This window comes from Ochotona curzoniae, unplaced genomic scaffold, assembly GCF_017591425.1.
Source record: "Ochotona curzoniae isolate NIBS_2020 unplaced genomic scaffold, NIBS_Ocur_1.0 scaffold_4701, whole genome shotgun sequence".
Taxonomy (NCBI): Eukaryota; Metazoa; Chordata; class Mammalia; order Lagomorpha; family Ochotonidae; genus Ochotona; species Ochotona curzoniae.
The window spans coordinates 1,836,684-1,854,943 of record NW_024467122.1 but is presented as its reverse complement, the minus strand read 5'-3'; the positions used below and the strand labels follow the sequence as shown (position 1 = coordinate 1,854,943).

General features: G+C 61.4%; 1 protein-coding gene across 3 annotated transcripts in view; it reads right to left on the bottom strand.

The window, feature by feature from the left end:
• The window catches only part of SLCO3A1 (solute carrier organic anion transporter family member 3A1), a 115,614-nt gene that overhangs the window by 72,390 nt on the left and 24,964 nt on the right, over positions 1-18,260 (bottom strand). For all 3 annotated transcript variants that reach the window (XM_040968810.1, XM_040968812.1, XM_040968811.1), the window contains exon 2: positions 16,369-16,831. In XM_040968810.1, the coding sequence (XP_040824744.1) occupies positions 16,369-16,831 (463 nt within the window). The remainder of the gene's footprint in view (positions 1-16,368; positions 16,832-18,260) is intronic.

The window sequence follows — 18,260 nt, the reverse complement described above, 5'->3', positions numbered from 1 at the left end:
AGAGCCACTGGACACATGTTCCCAGTGCTTGGGTGGCAACTGTGCCAAGTCCTGGTGGCTTCTCTGCCCCATCCACCATGTCCCCAAACAGGGTCAGGGCTCGGACACCATGGGCTCTCATGCAGGCTGTATGATCCGTTTCTGGACACACAGGGCAGTTTCTGCTCTACACCCGAACCCCCATCTGTGGCTGTAGCACCAGCCCTGGTCAGCACCGAGCCTGAACTCCCCCTGTCCCTGCATCCCAAATCTGTCACAAGCGCAAACGCCCAGCCTTGTCCTCAGCCCTGGGTCTGTCACAGCCAAGCCCCAGCCTTCGTCTGGGTCAGTTCCCAGCCACCAAGCTCGGCCTTGTTCCTTCACATCAGAGCTGCCATGGTCAGCCAGGCCCAAGGCTCCGCAGTGACCGCAAGGACAGGTTCTGTTGCCTCTAGGGGCTCCTGGGCAGTTGGGCAGATAAAGGGGAAGGCTGGAACTCCCCTGGGAGCGCAGCAAGCGCTCCTGGGCCTGGGAGCCCATGGCCATCCAGGAGCCAGCAAGGAAGCAGAAGCCACTGAGAGTGGACAGGCAGGCCAGGCCTACCCGGGATCGTTGGCACACACATACACACGTATGTACTGTCTGCAGTGCCATAACTTGCACACAAGCACAGTCATATTCACAAATGTAGACACAGACACATTCACACACATTCACCCCATCTGGGCACATGCACTGACACACACTCCACACTTACATCCAGATACAAATACACCCACACTCACACCTACGGACCCACACATTCACTCACACACACGCGTACCACGCGACTGACTTCCCACAATCCCAGGCTCCCTGGACGCTGCGCTCCTAGCCGACTTGTCTCCAGCAAAGGCGTCTGAGGCAGGCCACTGAACATCCACCTCGGGGGAACAGGTGGCAGGTGAGCAGGGTGCGGGTGAGGGAGGGACAAAAGCTCTGTCCCTTTGTGCAGTGTGAGAGTTGAGCAGCAGGGGGCACTCCCCTCCCCTGGCCAAGGGCTCCCAGGGCCCCCTCCTCCAGGGATGCAGTGACCTCACGCACCAGCATTTCCTGGCCCTCGGACCAGGGCAGCCTGACCCTCTACAACACCCGGCAGGGATGTGCTAAGCAGTCACTGCGACCCGGCTTGCAAGCACATGCACACACGTGCTGCGGCCAAGTTCTCTGGCAGAGTCACGCATGGCTCCACCGAGGGCATGCGCACGAGGCATGGCGAGCTAGGAGGAGGCGTGTGAGCTGAATTCATTTGTCCAGCTTCACCAAGCAGCTGCGTGCCCAGTGACTGTGGACCGGGCTGCAGTCTGAGCCAGCCTTGGACCACCTGCCTCAGCTCCTGGCAGTGTGAAGGAGGGAGGGGGTATAAGGGCAGAACTGCCAGGTGACCTCTCACCTCTCTCCTGGCCACATCTTTGCTCCCAGGATCTCAACTCTGACAAATGTCACGCCCAGGCACCCCAGTGGTCACCCACACTTCCTCCGGCCCAAGAGTCCTTGACACCCTGGACCCCAGTGGTCACTCACACTTCCCGTGGTCCAGGTGTTCCTGGCATGCTGGACCCCAGCGGTCACCCATGCTTTTCCCGGCCCAGGTGTCCCTGGCACGCTGGACCCCAGCGGTCACCCACATTTCCCCAGCCCAGGAGTCCTTGCCACCCTGGACCCCAGCGGTCACCCACACTTCCCTAGCCCAGGTGTCCCTGGCATGCTGGCTCTCAGCGGTCACCCATGCTTCTCTTGGCCCAGGTGTCCCTGGCACGCTGACCTCCATAGGCTGCAGGGCAGAGACTCTGCCAACCTCCCCAGGGTAGAGCCTACCAGGATGGCTGGCACCCAGCTCCACTGCAGCACCCAGGACCTGCCCATGCAGTGGGGGAACCACTATTCCTGGGGTGACCATGGCCCAGCTAGCATGCAGAGGTTCCCTGGTGCCCTCAGGGTATGGCTGGGAAATACCCAGGAAGCACCCCTATTGGCAAGGCCCCAGAGGTAGCATGGCTGTCACCATAAATCTGGCCGCTCTGCACAGGAGGGGACATTTCTGTGAGACCATGCGGCTGCGCAGCTTCCCACCGGTGAAGGGCTGTACCAGGCCCTTGCAGACACGAGCCCCTGGCTCCTCGGTCATGTGATCCGCATGACAGTCCTGAGAACCGGTCACTGCCAGGGTCTGGGGAGGACACTGTCTGACACAGACCTGCCTGCCTGGCTCAGGAGACCCCTCCCTGGTCTGTCACCCCCCAGAGTTAGGCATGGGCTGGATCCGGCTGCCAACCTCAGGGTCCCTCTCTGCATACAGAGAGGGCTTCCCTACATTCAGCTAGCTCCCAGTTTTACCTGCAACGCCCCGGGGCCCTGAGAAATAGCCCCTCGCCCACAGGCTCCACCTGCCCTGGAGGCCTTCCAAGCCCACCAAAAGGCTGCACTCTGTCCCAGCCCACAGCCTACGGACATAGCAGCCTGCTGGGCATTCATCTATGCCCTGCCCACCCCCTCCCCACTCCCTGTTTAGGGCACCAGCTGTTCCATCTGCAGTCCAGGCCAAGCTGGGGCAAGCTCATGGTCAGCAAGAGACACATTCAGGCAAGACAGAACGAGAGGGCACAAGGGACAGCCAGCATGTGGCTGCCCCGGCACACAGACACCCAACTGCTCATCTCTGGGAGCCTCCCTCTGGGCCCCCTGAGTGAGAAATTTGTCCCCATGCAGGCCACTTGCAGGGGCAGCCTCCACAGAGGCCACCCAAATGACCAGGCCCACCCTGTCTGCACCTGAGATGCCCAGCTGCCCGCTCCCTGGGATATGTGACAGGGTGGACGTGCTGCCCTTCACCCTGTCCCTCCAGGGCTGCCATGTGGGGGTAGGCATGGACTGGGCTGGGGGAGGCGGCATGGCGGCAATGGGACAGGAGATGCAGCGTTGCTGTGTGCCAGCTGTAGTTCCCGCTATGATAATCAACCCGCGAGGGGACCCGGCCCGCCATCTCATCGGTCGTGGGAAAGTGCGTCTTCTGCCTTGGAGACAGCCCCTGCGTTCCATCTGGCTCCTGTCACCCGGCAGGAGCCACCCAGGCTCCTAAGCTCATGGCTCTCGCCTCCGCCGCTTGGCTCTGCCATTCACCATCCACTTGTGCCGCTCTTCACACACAGGAAAGAGCCACCCACACGCTCACTTCAATTGCTGACTGCTATGTTACGCCTGGCATTCAGTCAAGCACCCTAGGGCAAAGAAACAGCTGTGCCCTCCACCCCCTTCCGGGGGAGGCAGAGAGTTCTGAGTGCGCCTCCCCCGATCCCAGCCACCAGCAATGGGTTCCCAATCTCTGAATGGCACTGGAAGAACCCACAGAACCACAGATGATGGCTCATACACACCAGGGCACAGAGAACTGGAGAAATCCTTATGCCACAGAGGGGAAACGAGCCACCCAATGTACCAAGAGGGCAAGGATTGGAACAGGCATTTATGCAAAAGAGACATCTGCAGATAAACAGGCACACATCACCAGCCGTCTAGGGAAATGCAACTGAAAACAACATCACGGCCGACAGCCCAGCTGCAGCCCAAAGGCAGGTGCCAGCCAGTTCGGGCCAAGGGGCGAGCGTGTGGCTGTCAGAAATGCAAATTGGCAGATGCTCTGCAAGGCCAAGTGCCACGAGGTCACAGCAGACCTCCAGGAGAAGGGACAACGGACGTCCACGCGGAAAATGGCACGCAAGGTGCCCAGACAGCATGCTGCTCACAGCCCAGTGTGGAGACAGTCTGCCAGCTAAAGAGGGGAGGGGACCATGAGGGCCACAGCCCGGAGTATTGCTCAGTCACAGAAAAGACATGCTGACAGAGGTCACGGAGTGGGGGAAGCCTCAGGAAGATTATGCTAAGTGACAAAAGAAAGGGACACCAATGACCCCACACCACACGGCTTCACTAAAATGCCAGAGAATGTCAAGTCCACAGGCAGGAAATCAAGTAGGGTCTGCCATGGGCTGCTGGGCTGCGGTCAGGGCAGCTGCGGGTGGAGTGCTCACACAGTGGCCTCAGCTCCCACTGCACTGCGCAAAGGCCAGAGAGCACTTCCTGTGCTCGCCCCCGGACTGGCGCCCCTGCACCTGCAGAGGGAGGCCCGTAGTGGGTCCCCGGACTGGCACCCCTGCACCTGCGGAGGAGGCCCGCAGTGGGTCCCCCGACTGGCACCCCTGCACCTGCGGAGGAGGCCCGCAGTGGGTCCCCAGACTGGCACCCCTGCCCCTGCACCTGCGGAGGAGGCCCGCAGTGGGTCCCCGGACTGGCACCCCTGCACCTGCAGAGGGAGGCCCGTAGTGGGCGCTCCCAAGCCCTACTCCCAGGACGTCTGCCACTGTATATCACAGCCAGAACCCCACAAATCCCCAAAAGACACAAATTATGCCGAGGGAGACGGGCAGGGGGCTGTGCTATCTGGGCGTGATGAGTCAGGGATAAGGCCCCTCGGGGGCTGTGGGGCTGCAGCAGGCATGTGGGTTCATAAACCTGCCTCATTGTAACTCCACGGGGCCAGCCAGCAGACTCATATACCTCAGAGTCAAGGATGCCAGCAAGGGTGAGCAACTGGCTCAGCTCCCCCAGCCCTGCTGCCCCTTTCACTGCATATGCGCTGACCTTGGCCTTGCACAATGTGGCCACAAGCTTCTCACCACTCCCCAGCTGCTGGGTACAGTGGCTGCCCCTCCTCTTTAGCTAGCCCTGGGACCCACTCTCACCCCTGCTGGTGCCAGACCATAGAACCAGGAAATGGGGTATGGGTTGACCTGCACCCAAGAGGCAGTCTGGAGTGCTGGCCCTGCCTTCTCCAAGTGTGTAGGTCACCTGTGGGTAGAAGCAGCTGCCTGGGAACCCATCCACATCTGGCGATGCCCATGCAGCGGGACACTCAGAGCACTGGGAGTCGTGTGGTGGCTGCACCTGCCAGAGGGCAGGGACAGAACAGTTCCTGCCCCTGTGAAGCAGGCAGCTGCCCAGGGCCTTGCGAACCACCTGCCGGAGGGGGTAGACGGCACTGCATCTTTGGGTTGAAAGGGGGAACAAGGACATGGTTTGTGATGCCCTCACCTCGGAGGGGCCAAGGGGTATTCCCTCTGCAGGAGAAGGCCCTACACTCCACACAGCTACATCTCACCCTTCCATAACTCAGTTCTCACAGCCCTGCTAGCTGGGCTTCTCTAGGGAGTACAACATGGGGTTAGATGGGGACCACTAAGGGGGATGGTGATGATGCTCATGTGCCAGGCACCGATGTCCGGGGCAGCCTCAGGGAGGGGCCTGAAAACCAGGACCCATGGACCCATGTCCGGGCAGCCTCAGGGAGGGGCCTGAAAACCAGGACCCATGGACCCATGTCTGGGGCAGCCTCAGGGAGAGGCCCGGAGAACAGGACCCATGGACCCATGTCCGGGCAGCCTCAGGGAGGGGCCTGAAAACCAGGACCCATGGACCCATGTCCGGGGCAGCCTCAGGGAGAGGCCTGAAAACCAGGACCCATGGACCCATGTCCGGGCAGACTCAGGGAGGGGCCTGAAAACCAGGACCCATGGACCCATGTCCAGGGCAGCCTCAGGGAGAGGCCTGGAGAACAGGACCCATGGACCCATGTCCGGGGCAGCCTCAGGGAGAGGCCCGGAGAACAGGACCCATGGACCCATGTCCGGGCAGCCTCAGGGAGAGGCCCGGAGAACAGGACCCATGGACCCATGTCCGGGGCAGCCTCAGGGAGGGGCCTGAAAACCAGGACCCATGGACCCATGTCCGGGGCAGCCTCAGGGAGGGGCCTGAAAACCAGGACCCATGGACCCATGTCCGGGCAGCCTCAGGGAGAGGCCCGGAGAACAGGACCCACGGACCTATGTCTGGGGCAGCCTCAGGGAGAGGCCCGGAGAACAGGACCCATGGACCCATGTCCAGGGCAGCCTCAGGGAGGGGCCTGGAGAACAGGACCATCTCTGGGGTTGTGGGAGGCAGAGCTTGAGCTTGGCTTCAGCTCCGAGCAGCCATGCACCTGCTCCTTCTCCCACAACCCAACTGGGGCCTCTCAGTGTCGGTACTGGACAGGCCCCAACTGAAGGGGCTTTCTGGAGCCTGGGTTGGGGGGTGGGGCAGTATCCTGGACAAGGCTGGCAGCCCAGACTGGCCAAGTACCCCAGAGGTGCCTAGCTCAGGGGCTCAGACCAGGGGGCACCCAGGGACCCCTAGAAAGTCCACAGGGAGAGTCCAGAGAGATCCCTGGAAAGCCCTGCCCTGCCTGCCACCGACTGCTGTGCTAGGAAAAGCGGCCTCCGGAGTCCTGTCAGGAGTGAGTGTGTGGGTGAGATAACCCAGGGCCAAGGCTACCAAGAAGCACAGGGTGTCCGCCGGCCTCTCGAGAGGGGCCCTCAGCTGGCCTCTTCCTGCCACCAGCGCTGGCCTCCTGTGGTCCTTGTCACAGAGCTAAGGGACAGGGAAGCTGGGAAGGGGCAGGGCCGGGTGCAGAGGCGACAGGGTGCCCGTGTGCGAGGCAGGAGAGCGTCTGCTGGCTCCCAGGAGGCCCAACAACACTCAAGTCGGTTTTCTGACCAGAGAGAAGCTGCTCCTCCTGTGAGTGCAAACAACTACTTGACACGAGGGGGCTCTTAGCGGGGGCCCAGCCAGGGACAGAAACCCATGTGCCAGGTCCCCATAGCTGTCCTGGGACCACACAGCCCAAGAGGCCAAAGTCGCCAAGCCCCCATTCTGAGATGGCTTGCAACTCCAGGGCTTCTGGCCTGCCCTCCACGCCTGCCACGCCCTGAGAGGCTCAGAAGGAAAGTCGCCTGCCCAGCTCATCCTGCCAGAGACCTGGAGAGGACAGCCTGGCATCTTTGGGCTCACTCCTGGCTGGTCCCTTACCCACCTATTTGGTATCCCGCCCTCACCTCCACGCTGGGGCACTGCCAGCTCCCCAGCTGGCCCACGGGCATCAGGGAGCTGGTCCCTCAGGAAGCTCTGGAGCTGGCAGGATGAATCTCACAGCTTCTAAGACACAGCCCGGGGCAGGCATGCTAACGCTGGGCCAAGCAGCGCTAAGCCTTTCGGCCCACTGTGCGACTCCCCTGGATAAATCACCCTCCTTGAGCAGCAGGTGGCAGCATTCCAGGATGGAGGCGAAGGGCCTCAGCTGACCCTTCTGGGACACCATTCAGGAAGTTCCCCAGTGCACTCCAGGAGGCTGGGCTGTGACAGCAGGGACACAGCCCTGCCTGGGGGCAGCAGCCTGACCCTGCCTCCACAAGAGCTGATTCCGGAGCTCAGCCACAGGAGCTGGGGGCTACAGGGGCTGGGGGCCACAGGAGCTGAGGGCCCAGGATGCTCTCCATGGTGACCCAAGCGACACAGATGCGGGTGGGGCAGGGCCACTGGTGCTTTCAAGTGTGTCAGTAGGTGGGGAGCTACAGGAGTGCCGGGTTGGGGAGACACTTGGCTCACCCTGGCCCAGAGCTCTCTGGCTACTGTCCAAACATTATTTGTAATTCACCATTTCTCTCCTGCACCTCAAAAGGAAAGGCCACCTGGCACCACAACGGTGTCGAAGCTCAGTGTCCCAGCTCACAACCGGCTCCAATCCTACAGAGCTAATGTCCAGCCCTCACAGCTCAGGGCCTGGGGGCTCGTGCGGGGCTACACTAACACCCACTGTAACCAAGGCTTCAGTGAGCATGGGAAGGAGCCAGATCCCCAGGAAGGCACTGGAAGCAGAGAGGAGGCTGCCCAGAGCCCAGCTCTCCACAGCCAAGTGTGAACCCTCATCCCTGGGGCTGTGGTTCCTGGGAGCAGCCAGAGAGGGCAGGACGCAGGGAGAGCAGGGCAGGCAGGCAGCCCCTTGCACAGCGTGAGATGGTGTGTGGGGCAAGGGGAGGAAGAGGCGGGCCTGCCAGCAAGCCCCAGAGCAGACGGCTGGGAAGCAAGGCCTGACCACTGCTCAGCAGCTGGATGGCCCCAGGCCCCAGGAGCCTGCACCCTGAGGAAGGCTCGGTGACCTCTGGCTGGTGGTGTCACCTAGAACAGGCTGGCATGGCTCAGAGCAGCACCCTATGGGTGCCAGGGGTGGCTGTAGGAAAGAGTGTCTGGCAGAGGTGAGGGGAGGAGGAGCAACCAGTGAGGAGGAGCAGGGTTTGAGCCGAGTGACGAGCAGGGTGGGGAGGCAGGAGCAGGCTGGCCCACTCTGGCTGCAGTCCCAGGGAAGGGCTCATGAGCAGGCATTACAGCTGGCACCAGGCAGTGCCTTCCCCGGCTACTGCAGCCTGCACATGCAAGGGTGAGAACCTTGATGGGAGGGTGTGGAGTCCCGTCCAGAGATGGTTGCCTCCATGCAACGACACCTGTGGCGACTCGAGGGCACAGGTGCAGCAGGCCCAAGAGGACCCATGAAACTGGGCACAGGAGACCTCAGTCTGCTGCTCTGGACCCGCAAAGACTCGATGCCCCAAGGGAGTCACCATGGTGCCCAGCAGTTTGCCCTACACAAGGCCCAACGCAAAACAAGGCAACTCCTGCAGGAGGTGAGAAGCAAGGCTGTAGGGCCGGGCTCCATCCCAGCACACCACACGCCTGAGGACTCACCCCTGCGGGAGGTGTAGGGCCGGGCTCCCCCAGCACACCAAACGCCTGAGGACTCACCCCTGCGGGAGGTGTAGGGCCAGGCTCCATCCCAGCACACCACGCACCTGAGGACTCACCCCTGTGGGAGGTGTAGGGCCAGGCTCCATCCCAGCACACCACACGCCTGAGGACTCACCCCTGCAGGAGGTGTAGGGCCAGGCTCCATCCCAGCACACCACGCGCCTGAGGACTCACCCCTGTGGGAGGTGTAGGGCCAGGCTCCATCCCAGCACACCACACGCCTGAGGACTCACCCCTGCGGGAGGTGTAGGGCCAGGCTCCATCCCAGCACACCACGCGCCTGAGGACTCACCCCTGTGGGAGGTGTAGGGCCAGGCTCCATCCCAGCACACCACACGCCTGAGGACTCACCCCTGCAGGAGGCGAGAAGCAGGGCTCCATCCCAGCACACCACACACACGCATGATCACAGCCAAGTCTCTCTCCAAGCCTTGGGGACGGGAATGAGAATCCCCCCTCATGGCTGTCTGGAGGTCACAGGAGCAGGTGCGTCTGACACCTGGGCAGGGGGAGACACGGGGAACAGCAGCACATACTGCACCCACCCTCTCCAGGTCCTCACTGCGAGGAGACGGTGAGCGTATGCGTGGCTGTCCCACCTGTGGGTAGACCAGTAGCTTCCAGCCTGCCTCGGAGCACCACCATGAGATGGTCAGCAGTGGGTGTAGGAGGGCTGAGGGCCAGTCCATAGTGCAAAGGGCAGGCATGGGGGCAGGCAGGGGTATGCAACAGGTGTTCTGAGCCTCCCTGGGTGAGAGGTGGCAGATCTGAGGTGCAAGAGGATGGTGGTGCGAGGGAGGAAGGAGCCAGGAGCTGCACACTGCACCTGCTAAGCCTCAAGCATCCCCGCCAAGCTGCTGCTCAGACACCAGAAGCACATGTACGTCCAGATGAGCGGCATCACGGCTGAGGACAGGCTACGGGCGAGGTGGCCGGGGGTCCAAGCGACCGCCACACAGGAAGTCCCCCTCCCCCCACCCACTGCAGTGAAGCTATTGCCCCAGGGATGGGCTACCAAGCGAAACAAGCCAGACCTGGGGCATGAGAGCTGGGTCTATCCAGCTCCCCTAAGCAGGTCCCAGGGCTTGTCAGAATCGCAGAGATAGAAGGTAGGGATGGGGGGAAGGGGGACTTCCTGTTCCCTGGTAATGGCCTGGGAAAGCAGCAGAGAACTGCCAAGGCCTTGGGCCCCTGCACCCATGTGGGAGACCTGGAAAAAAACTCGTGGCTTTAAACTAGCCCAGCTCCAGTCTTTGTGACTATTTGGGGAGTGAGCCAGTGTTGGAAGATCTTCCTCTGTCTCTCCTCTCTCCATAACTCTGCCCTTCAAATAAAAACAAATAGATTTTTAAAACAAGTTTTAAAATAAGGACAGCTTTAAATTTTTTAAAAAAGATTTATTTTTATTATTTTTTTATTGGAAAGGCGGATATACAGAGAGGAGAAACAGAGAGGAAGATCTTCCGTCCCATGATTCACTCCCCAAGTGAGCGCAACGGCCAATGCTATGCTGGTCCGAAGCCAGGAGCCTCTTTCTGGTCTCCCATGTGGGTGCAGGGTCCCAAAGCTTTGGGCTGTCCTCTACTGCTTTCCCGGGCCACAGGCAGGGAGCTGGAAGGGAAGCGGGGCTGCCGGGATAGAACCGGCCCCCATACGGGATCCCGGGCGTGCAAGGCGAGGACCTTAACCACTTGCGCCACCGTGCTGGGCCCTGGACAGTTTTAAATTTAAAAGAAAACAAAAAACAGAGGAGGAAGATGGCAGTGGTCTGGAGGAGACATTCCACTCTGAGTCCGTCCCAAGGGTGTTTATGCCCAGGAAATGCCATGGCAGAAGACCCCAGCCCAGATGGCATGTGGAACCGTGTAAGGACAGTGCTCTGCCCGCAACCAAGGGAGGAGGGGGTGCCAGGTCCAGAGGTAGATGCCCCAGGGTTCCAGAAGGTTCCCAAGCATTTTCACACCATCTCAGATACCATCTGACCACGATGTGTCCATGGGACCTCCAAGTGGGAGACCGAATTCCCTTTATAAACTCCATCCGCTGTCCCCAGGCAAGCAGGTAAACACGTGCTGGGAGTTCAGAATGTGGCAGTAAAGGACCAAGACCTTGGAGTCCAGAACATTCCAGCGAGCAGGGAAACAAGGCAGTATCCTGGAGACACTGCCCAGCCTTTGTCCAACCCCCTGAGCCCCGAAACCAGAGGCCAGCACCGCACCACGGAACCACCTAAAACAGCTCCCCAGCAATGCCTGGGGCCCACTGGGCTGTTGCTCCCCCAAGAGGCCTCTCCTAAGAATACATGGAAAGTTCTAATCCGGGAGTTCAGACTCTCTGCATGACCCAGGGCATCTGTGCTACAGAACAAGGACAGCATGCTGCTCGTCCTCTGGATCAGCCTGGACCACACGGAGCTCTGCCCAGACCCCGCTCTCCTCCACACGTCCAGAGCAGGGCCTGTACAACGAGGGATGGAAAATTTCAGCCTCTAAGGACTCTCGGGTGGGGTGCGTGGGGGGGCACAGGAAGCTCAGTGCCCCGGGGACGCCGGCTGGCTCTCCTCCCGTTGTCTCAGTGATACACAACACTCCCTGTAAGCACAGGGCTCTCCAGGGAGCCCGGCGAGTTAGCAGCAGGGTGGGAGAGAGCTTTCTGGTCCTCCAGGGCCAGCACCTCAGCCCCGCTCTGCACGGTCCCTCCAAGTTGCCTGTCATGGCCTCTGGTCACCCAAACATTGGCTGAACTTGGCTTGGGATCCAGGAGGAGCTGCCCCAGCAGAGCTCACAGGAGTCTCCAAACAAGGCAATGCTCCTGGGAGCCAAGCTGCCTCCTAGGGCCACTCCACTCTCCAAAGCGAGCTTCCCAGAAGGCAACTTGGTGGCCCCGAGCCAACCTCAAACACGGCCACAGAAAATCACTCCTGGGTGCCAAGGGCAGCCCTCAGCTGCCTGGGCTCAGCATCTCCTGTCTGCGTGCTGTCTACCCAGCAGTACCACAGCAAACAAGGCCATGACGGCTCCTGCAGCAGCCGCAGCTGCGGCCAGAGTGGCTGGTGTTTTCCATTTGGTAACCAGACAACAGCGTGCCACTCTACACAGCTGCAGCGGCTGTTTTTAAATCCTGCCTGCTTGGATCTGCTGGCCCTGGGGAGAGGCCAGCGCTGCGGTTAGAGGCGGCCACTGCAGGGGCTCCTCAGGGGGTGAGCACTCCCATGGGACTCGGCAGGGCCTTCCAACCCGCAGAGCCAAGGGGCCGTCCTCCACTCCTGGCAAGCTTCAGGGCCAACTGGAGCCAGGCACCACTCCCTCTCCCTGCTCCTCAGCGGGACAGCAATGGTGGACACAGCAATATCAGGGCTGCCAGCCTGGCTTGGCCAGGAGTCCCGGGAGGGAAGGCCTCTCACTGCAGGCTGCCAGGCTGTGCTGAGCCCGAGGGCCCGGCCGACACTGAACAGCGCAGGGTCCTGCAGCCATGGAGACGCCAGGGTCGGGACCTCAGGGTCGGGAGTTGTACCGCTCACGGCTCTCCATGGCACACCTGCTCCCCCGGGCCCTGCACAGGTGAGAAGGACAGGAGATGGGGCCTGGTCTTCCCCGCCCAGAAAAGGAAAGCACCCTCAGGCCTGCCCCAAGAACACCGCCTGTGCTGCAGCTTGGGGGAAAGTCACTGGGCCACCTTCCCAAGCCTGGGGCAGGAGGAGAGCAGAGCACAGGGGCCAAGGTGGAGGCCTGAGCAAGCCAGATGTGTGCGCACAGCTGTCCCTACTCCACGTCATGGTCGCTGTCCATCACAGCCTTTGGAGCACTGCTGACAACCCACATCCGGAGGCCCCAGCCAGCACCACACTGTGGCGTCTTTGGCATCACACCCGGGGCCTATGAGCAGCACCCAAGGGGCTCCTGCCCCAGCACTGTCCCCACACAACCGACTCGGGCCACGTCTTCCCAACAATGCCCCTGCCCGCTGGGTTGACGTGCTTCTGGAAAGGGGGCATAGCCTGAATTTGATGGCCACGGGGCTAGTGCTGTGGCCCAGCAGCTAAGAACCACCTGCTGTGACACCAACATCCCACACAGATGTCATTGCGTCCCAGCTGCTCTGTCTTCCATCCAGCTCCCTGCTAATGTGCCTGAAATAGCAGCGGAAGATGGGACCCTGCACCAATCGGGGAGGCCTGAAGGAAGCTCCTGGCTTCAGCCTGGCCCAGCTCTGGTTGTTGTGGCCATTTAGGGGGTGGACCACTGAATGGAAGAGGCTCTCTCACTCCGTCTTGCTTGCCCTCTCTTGCTGAAAACCTGAGTTTCAAATAAGTAATAATTTTTAAAAAAATTATTGGATGTTCTAGAAAGATGACAGTATCCTCAAGCGACAACCACTAGTAGGTCCAAACAGCAGGTGGCCAGCTTCAGGTCCATAGCCTGCACTGCCCATCTGAGCCTGGGAGGGCTGCAAAGCAGAGCTGCCCAAGCCCATGAGCAGGGACACAACACCGAATGCCCCACACATTTAGACCGTGGCTACAGCAAGGCCCCACAGCCAGGGCTCAGCTCACCCAGCACCTACCTGAGCTAGCTTGAGCTTGTGAGGTGCTCAGCAAACGAGGACCAGGGGTGAATCACCACGACGCCTGGCCTGCCACCTTCTCACCCACTCTCACACACACCCAGGTCTACAGACAATGATCAAGTCTACAGTGACCAAAAGGGACACAGGTGCCCAGGGGAGGATCCAGTCATCTGCAGCTGGAAGGAACTCACCCTGGCCCTCTCTATAAACTTTAGACGCGCACGGCCTGCACACAGTATCAGGGGTTACGGGTTACATCAACAGGCTAGAAGCCCCCAAACCATGTGTGTAGACCCCATGCACATCCTTCCACCACTGCACACACGGGGGCTGGGTACACGTGGATTTCCATATCTGAGGGGCAGCTGGAGTCCTCACGGAGACCCAGGGACTGGGTGAGGTTTACATTCTAGAATGCATAGATCACACTGAGACATAGCCAGTGCACTTACAATACGCCCTGAGCTCGCTAACTACACATGCCAAGGGGAAAGGCCAGAATGAAACATAATTAATGTTCCCGGTCATTTTCTTTAGGCATTCGAATTACAGATCCTATTTTCCAGCTTTGCTGTTCCAATGTCTGCTAAAATAAGAACATGATTTTTCTAAGGCTTGGAGCTGAGGTGCTCCCAGGTGAGGGGGGAACAGGTTAGAAGCGGCCAACGCATCACACCAGGGCAGCAGCCATGCTCCGGCAGGTGCCACAGTGGCACCGTCAGTGCCCCTGCTGCCCGGGGCAGGGCCAGCACTGCCTCGGCCTGGAGGTGAACCACCAGGAGCCTGTGTGAGAAGCAGCGCCCGCTGGGTTAATGTAGGACCGGCAAGGCCACTGTTCCCTGCTCTGCACACGGACCACGTCCTGCCTGCCTCCCACGCTTGTCAAAGACCCGCCTCCACATGCATGTCCATTTGCCTGTTCTCCTGTCTGATCCTGGCCACGGAGGCACTGACCCTGTGTAGATGGCCAGGGTACCCCTGGCAACAGGAACCCAAGTGTCCATGAACTGCAGCCTGCTCCCAGAGCTCCAGCCTCGGGCCCTCAGCATCCCTCTCCCTGCGGGGACAGAGTCCTGTTGACCCAGACCAGCCTACCTGCTCCCAGAGCCCCAGCCTCGGGCCCTCAGCATCCCTCTCCGTGCGGGGACAGGGTCCCACCACTCCTCACTCAGATTCCCACCTGGGGAGCCATGGGACCTGTGTGTCTTGCCTTTTAGAGCCATCTCCCCAGCAGCCAGTGCAGCACCCATGGCCTACTGCCCGTCACCTGTGCTGTCCTCTGCAGTGAGCACAGGTCGCCCAGCTCTGTCCCCGGTTGTGAGCTCTGTGGCCTATGGTGTCCCCTGAAGAAACAGCAACAGAGTTTGGAAGAGAAGTCCCACTCACAAGCCACCCTTACCTGTGCCCTGGCCCACCTAAGGGAGCCACTCCGAGGGAGCACCTGCCCTGGGGAGTGGACAGTGCTGACGTGGACACAAGGACGTGTGGTGTGAGGTACATGTGCTGACGGCTGCTGGGGCTCAGGTACAGAGGCCCCGGGAGGTGCAGAGTCTGCCCCATGGGGAGGGGCGAGCATGAGCTGGACTGTTAGCCACCAGCCCGACACCTGGCTTCAGGCCCGCACCCACTGCTCAAGGCTGCTCAAGGACCATGGTATAGGGACCTGGTGGCTCTCTAGAACCCCGAGCAGGCTGGCCACAAGCACCATCACCCTCTCCCGGGTCCTGTATTCCTGCTGCAACACTCGCGCAGCCTGCACATGTGGTGCACTGCTGTCTACCTTCCCGCCTGCAGAGTTCATCTCCTGAAGCTTCCAGGCTGCCCTGTGCCCTGACGTGCCCCCATCGGCCCCAGGCCTTCCACCCCTCAGCTCCCCGCCCTGCCCCACCAGCTAAAGGACCCTGTGCAAGCTAGCAACGACAGCATCCCAACCTGCCTGCCTCCATGACAGCCACGGGAATGTGAGCAGAGTACTAAGAGCGAAACAACCAGCCACGAGCAGCAGGTCCTGCAGACTCGTCCGCCAGCACAGGGAAGCAGCAGGGCGACGGCCTGGAAGCTCGGCGAGTCCCCGGCCGCTCGGCTCCGCTGTTTCTGGCATTGTCAGCAGTGACTGTGTAACACACGTGCACAGTGAACTGTTATTGAAGAACTTTCCCATCTCATTTCATCCTTTAGCTTCTCAGCAGGGAGGGGCGACGGCCGACGGTGAGTGGGTGAGGGCAGGACACAGCAGTCTTGTCAATCATCCAACCAGAACCGCGGGGAAAGGCACCAGTTAAGAGCATGGTGTGCTCTCAGGACACACCGCGGAGCCTAAGGCAAGACCGGATCCCCAGCAACGGCCACACACTGCCCTCACCTTCCCCAGCAGCACTCGTGGTCAGCGCCGGCCACACGCTAAGGTTGACCTCCACGTGATGTTCCTGCCCAGCAGGCATGCAGCCTCCCCATGGTGGGGTGGGGAGCTTCAGCAAAACTCCACTTCTGAGACCGGGGATGTGCCACCCCAAGCCAGCACCCACAAGGGCAACAAGTCTCCTTGGGCAACAAGGAGTGGCATGGTGGGCACAGCCGCCCTCGCCCCACAAGTGAGTGCCAGCAGGCCCAGCAGCTGTTCACGGCTCAGCAGCTGTCCGTGTGCTTCGATCCATACTGCCGGTATAACACGCCAGGAATGAGGACCGCACAGCAGTTCTCAAAGCACACACGCTCCATTGCTCCTGTATGCCCAGTTCCTGTGCAAACCGAGATCACCAGCTGCGAGCCACAGCCAAAGCCTGCTGGCCTGACACCCCCTCCCCCACAGCGGAATGACAGCGGCCAGCAAGGCTCTGGTCCTGAAGAGCTGGGTTCCCAACAGGTGGTCCGAAGTGTGCCCGGGGTAGCAGCCAGGGCAAACACATGCGCGCAATCAGTCCAACTAAGAAATGCCAAGGCCATCTCCTCCACGCACCATGGGGCTCGTGGCTCGTGTCTCCATGAGACTCACCTGGGGAGCCCCAGCCAGGGGCCGCCCACACCCACCGCACAGTCTGCCTTCACGCCCCGCACGCCACCAGGCCAGAGCTCATGCCCACACCCGCCCAGGCGCAGCCCCGCGGCCGCAGCGCCTACCTATGTAGAGCGAGGAGTCCTTCCTGCGCACGTGGTCGTCGATGTAGGAGACGCCCAGTGGCTGCACCGGGGTAGCCCCGATGCCCAGCAGCACCTGCGCGCCGATCAGCAGCAAGTACAGCATGTTAGTGGCAGAGCGCGTCCGGCAGATGAGGTCGGGGTCGGGCCCGTGCTCGCCAGAGCCGTTGGCGGCGCACACGTCGCGGCCCTCAGCGCCCCAGCGGATCTCTCCGGACTCGTACTTGTACTGGTGCGTGAGGAACTCGGGCAGTGCCGACAGCAGTGCGCCCAGCGCCATGACGATGCCGCCACAGCCGATGAGGCGCGGCCGGTGCCCGCGCGCGCCGAAGTAGCTCACGAAGAGGATGAGCGCCAGGTTGCCGATCTCGAAGCTGCTGGCGATGACGCCCACGTCAGCGCTCTGAAGGTTGAACCTGCGCTCCAGGGTGGTCAGCACGCTCACCTGGGGGGCGAGAGCAGGTGTCAAAGGCGTCTCCTCCCGCCCCGACCTCCCAGCCCGCAGGTGTGCTGGGGCTGGCCTGAGCCAGGCTGCTGGCATTCTCCCCCACAGGGAGAGGCACGTGGCTCGCACTGGGTACATCCTGGGAGGGCGCCTTCCACGCGCCTCACCCACCTTGCAGGGCCCTCCCCCCAAAAAACAAACTCAGACCCCAGAAGCCCTGGTGGCTAATCGGATATGGCTAGCTTCGCCCAGCAGGATCCTCCTCATGCCTGCTTCCTTCCAGGGCTTCCCAAACAAAGCAGCTCCCGCAGAGAGCGGCAGGTAAACAGACTCCCACAAACACTGCTGTAACTGTCCCACCTCTGCACGCCTGTTACACAAACATTTACTGAACGTGCAAATGAAGAACCACAGACACCTGGCCCTGGCATGTTACCTGGCGGGGAGGCAGGCGGGGCCCCGGGGGTAACACCCGGGGAAGGTGGCCAGGGCCCGAGGCTGGCACCTGGCAAGGTAACACCTCGGGGAAAGTGGACGTGGCTCAAGGACATACAAAGGGACAAACTGGGTCAGATATCAAGCTGCCCAGGAGCCCAGGAGCCATGCCCTGCCCCAGGGCTGCCCCTCCTGCATGCCCAGGTGCCCAGATCAAGGCAAGCATCTGCGTCTCCTGCTGGACGAGGCTTTGACGGGCAGGAAGAGCCTGTCAGACAAAAGGCAAGCCATGGTGCAAATCAGAGCTGCCATTTAGTAAGAGGCTGGAAGGGGGTGTGGCGTCGAGGCGGGAGCCAGAGCAGCCACCGTGAGGGGCGTCGGGGCGGGAGCCAGAGGAGCCACCGTGAGGGGCGTCGGGGCGGGAGCCAGAGCAGCCACCGTGAGGGGCGTCGGGGCGGGAGCCAGAGGAGCCAGAGCAGCCACCGTGAGGGGCTTCGGGGCGGGAGTCAGAGGAGCCACCGTGAGCGAGGCAGGCGACCAGCGCCCTGTGCTGGGAAGAACACGAGCCAGCTTGTAACCCTGACATCCTATCCTTAACCACCTCTGCCACCTTGTCCACACGACGTAACGTCTCCTGCCTGCTGCCCCCTGGCAGGGCGGCCACGCAAGCCACATGCTACGTGCGGGCTCTCACCTAGAGCATCCTCCCCGCCACACAGCAGGGGCAGAGAGGGAAAGGCATGCTGGGTGACCCTGGCCAATGCCCTCCGTGCCTTAACTTCCCCACCAGGAAAACAGAGGCTCAGATGCCCGGGGCAAGCCACACCACCACGTGCACACTGGAGGTCAGCTGTCAGTCAGGGTCACGGCAGGACTGGCAAGTGGCCCTGGCAGAGTGAAGGGAAGGACGCAGTGCAGGACACAGCTGCACTGGTGGGCGGGGTGAGAGCAGAGCGGCCAGAACAGGGAAGAGGCGAGAACATCGTGGGGGCTG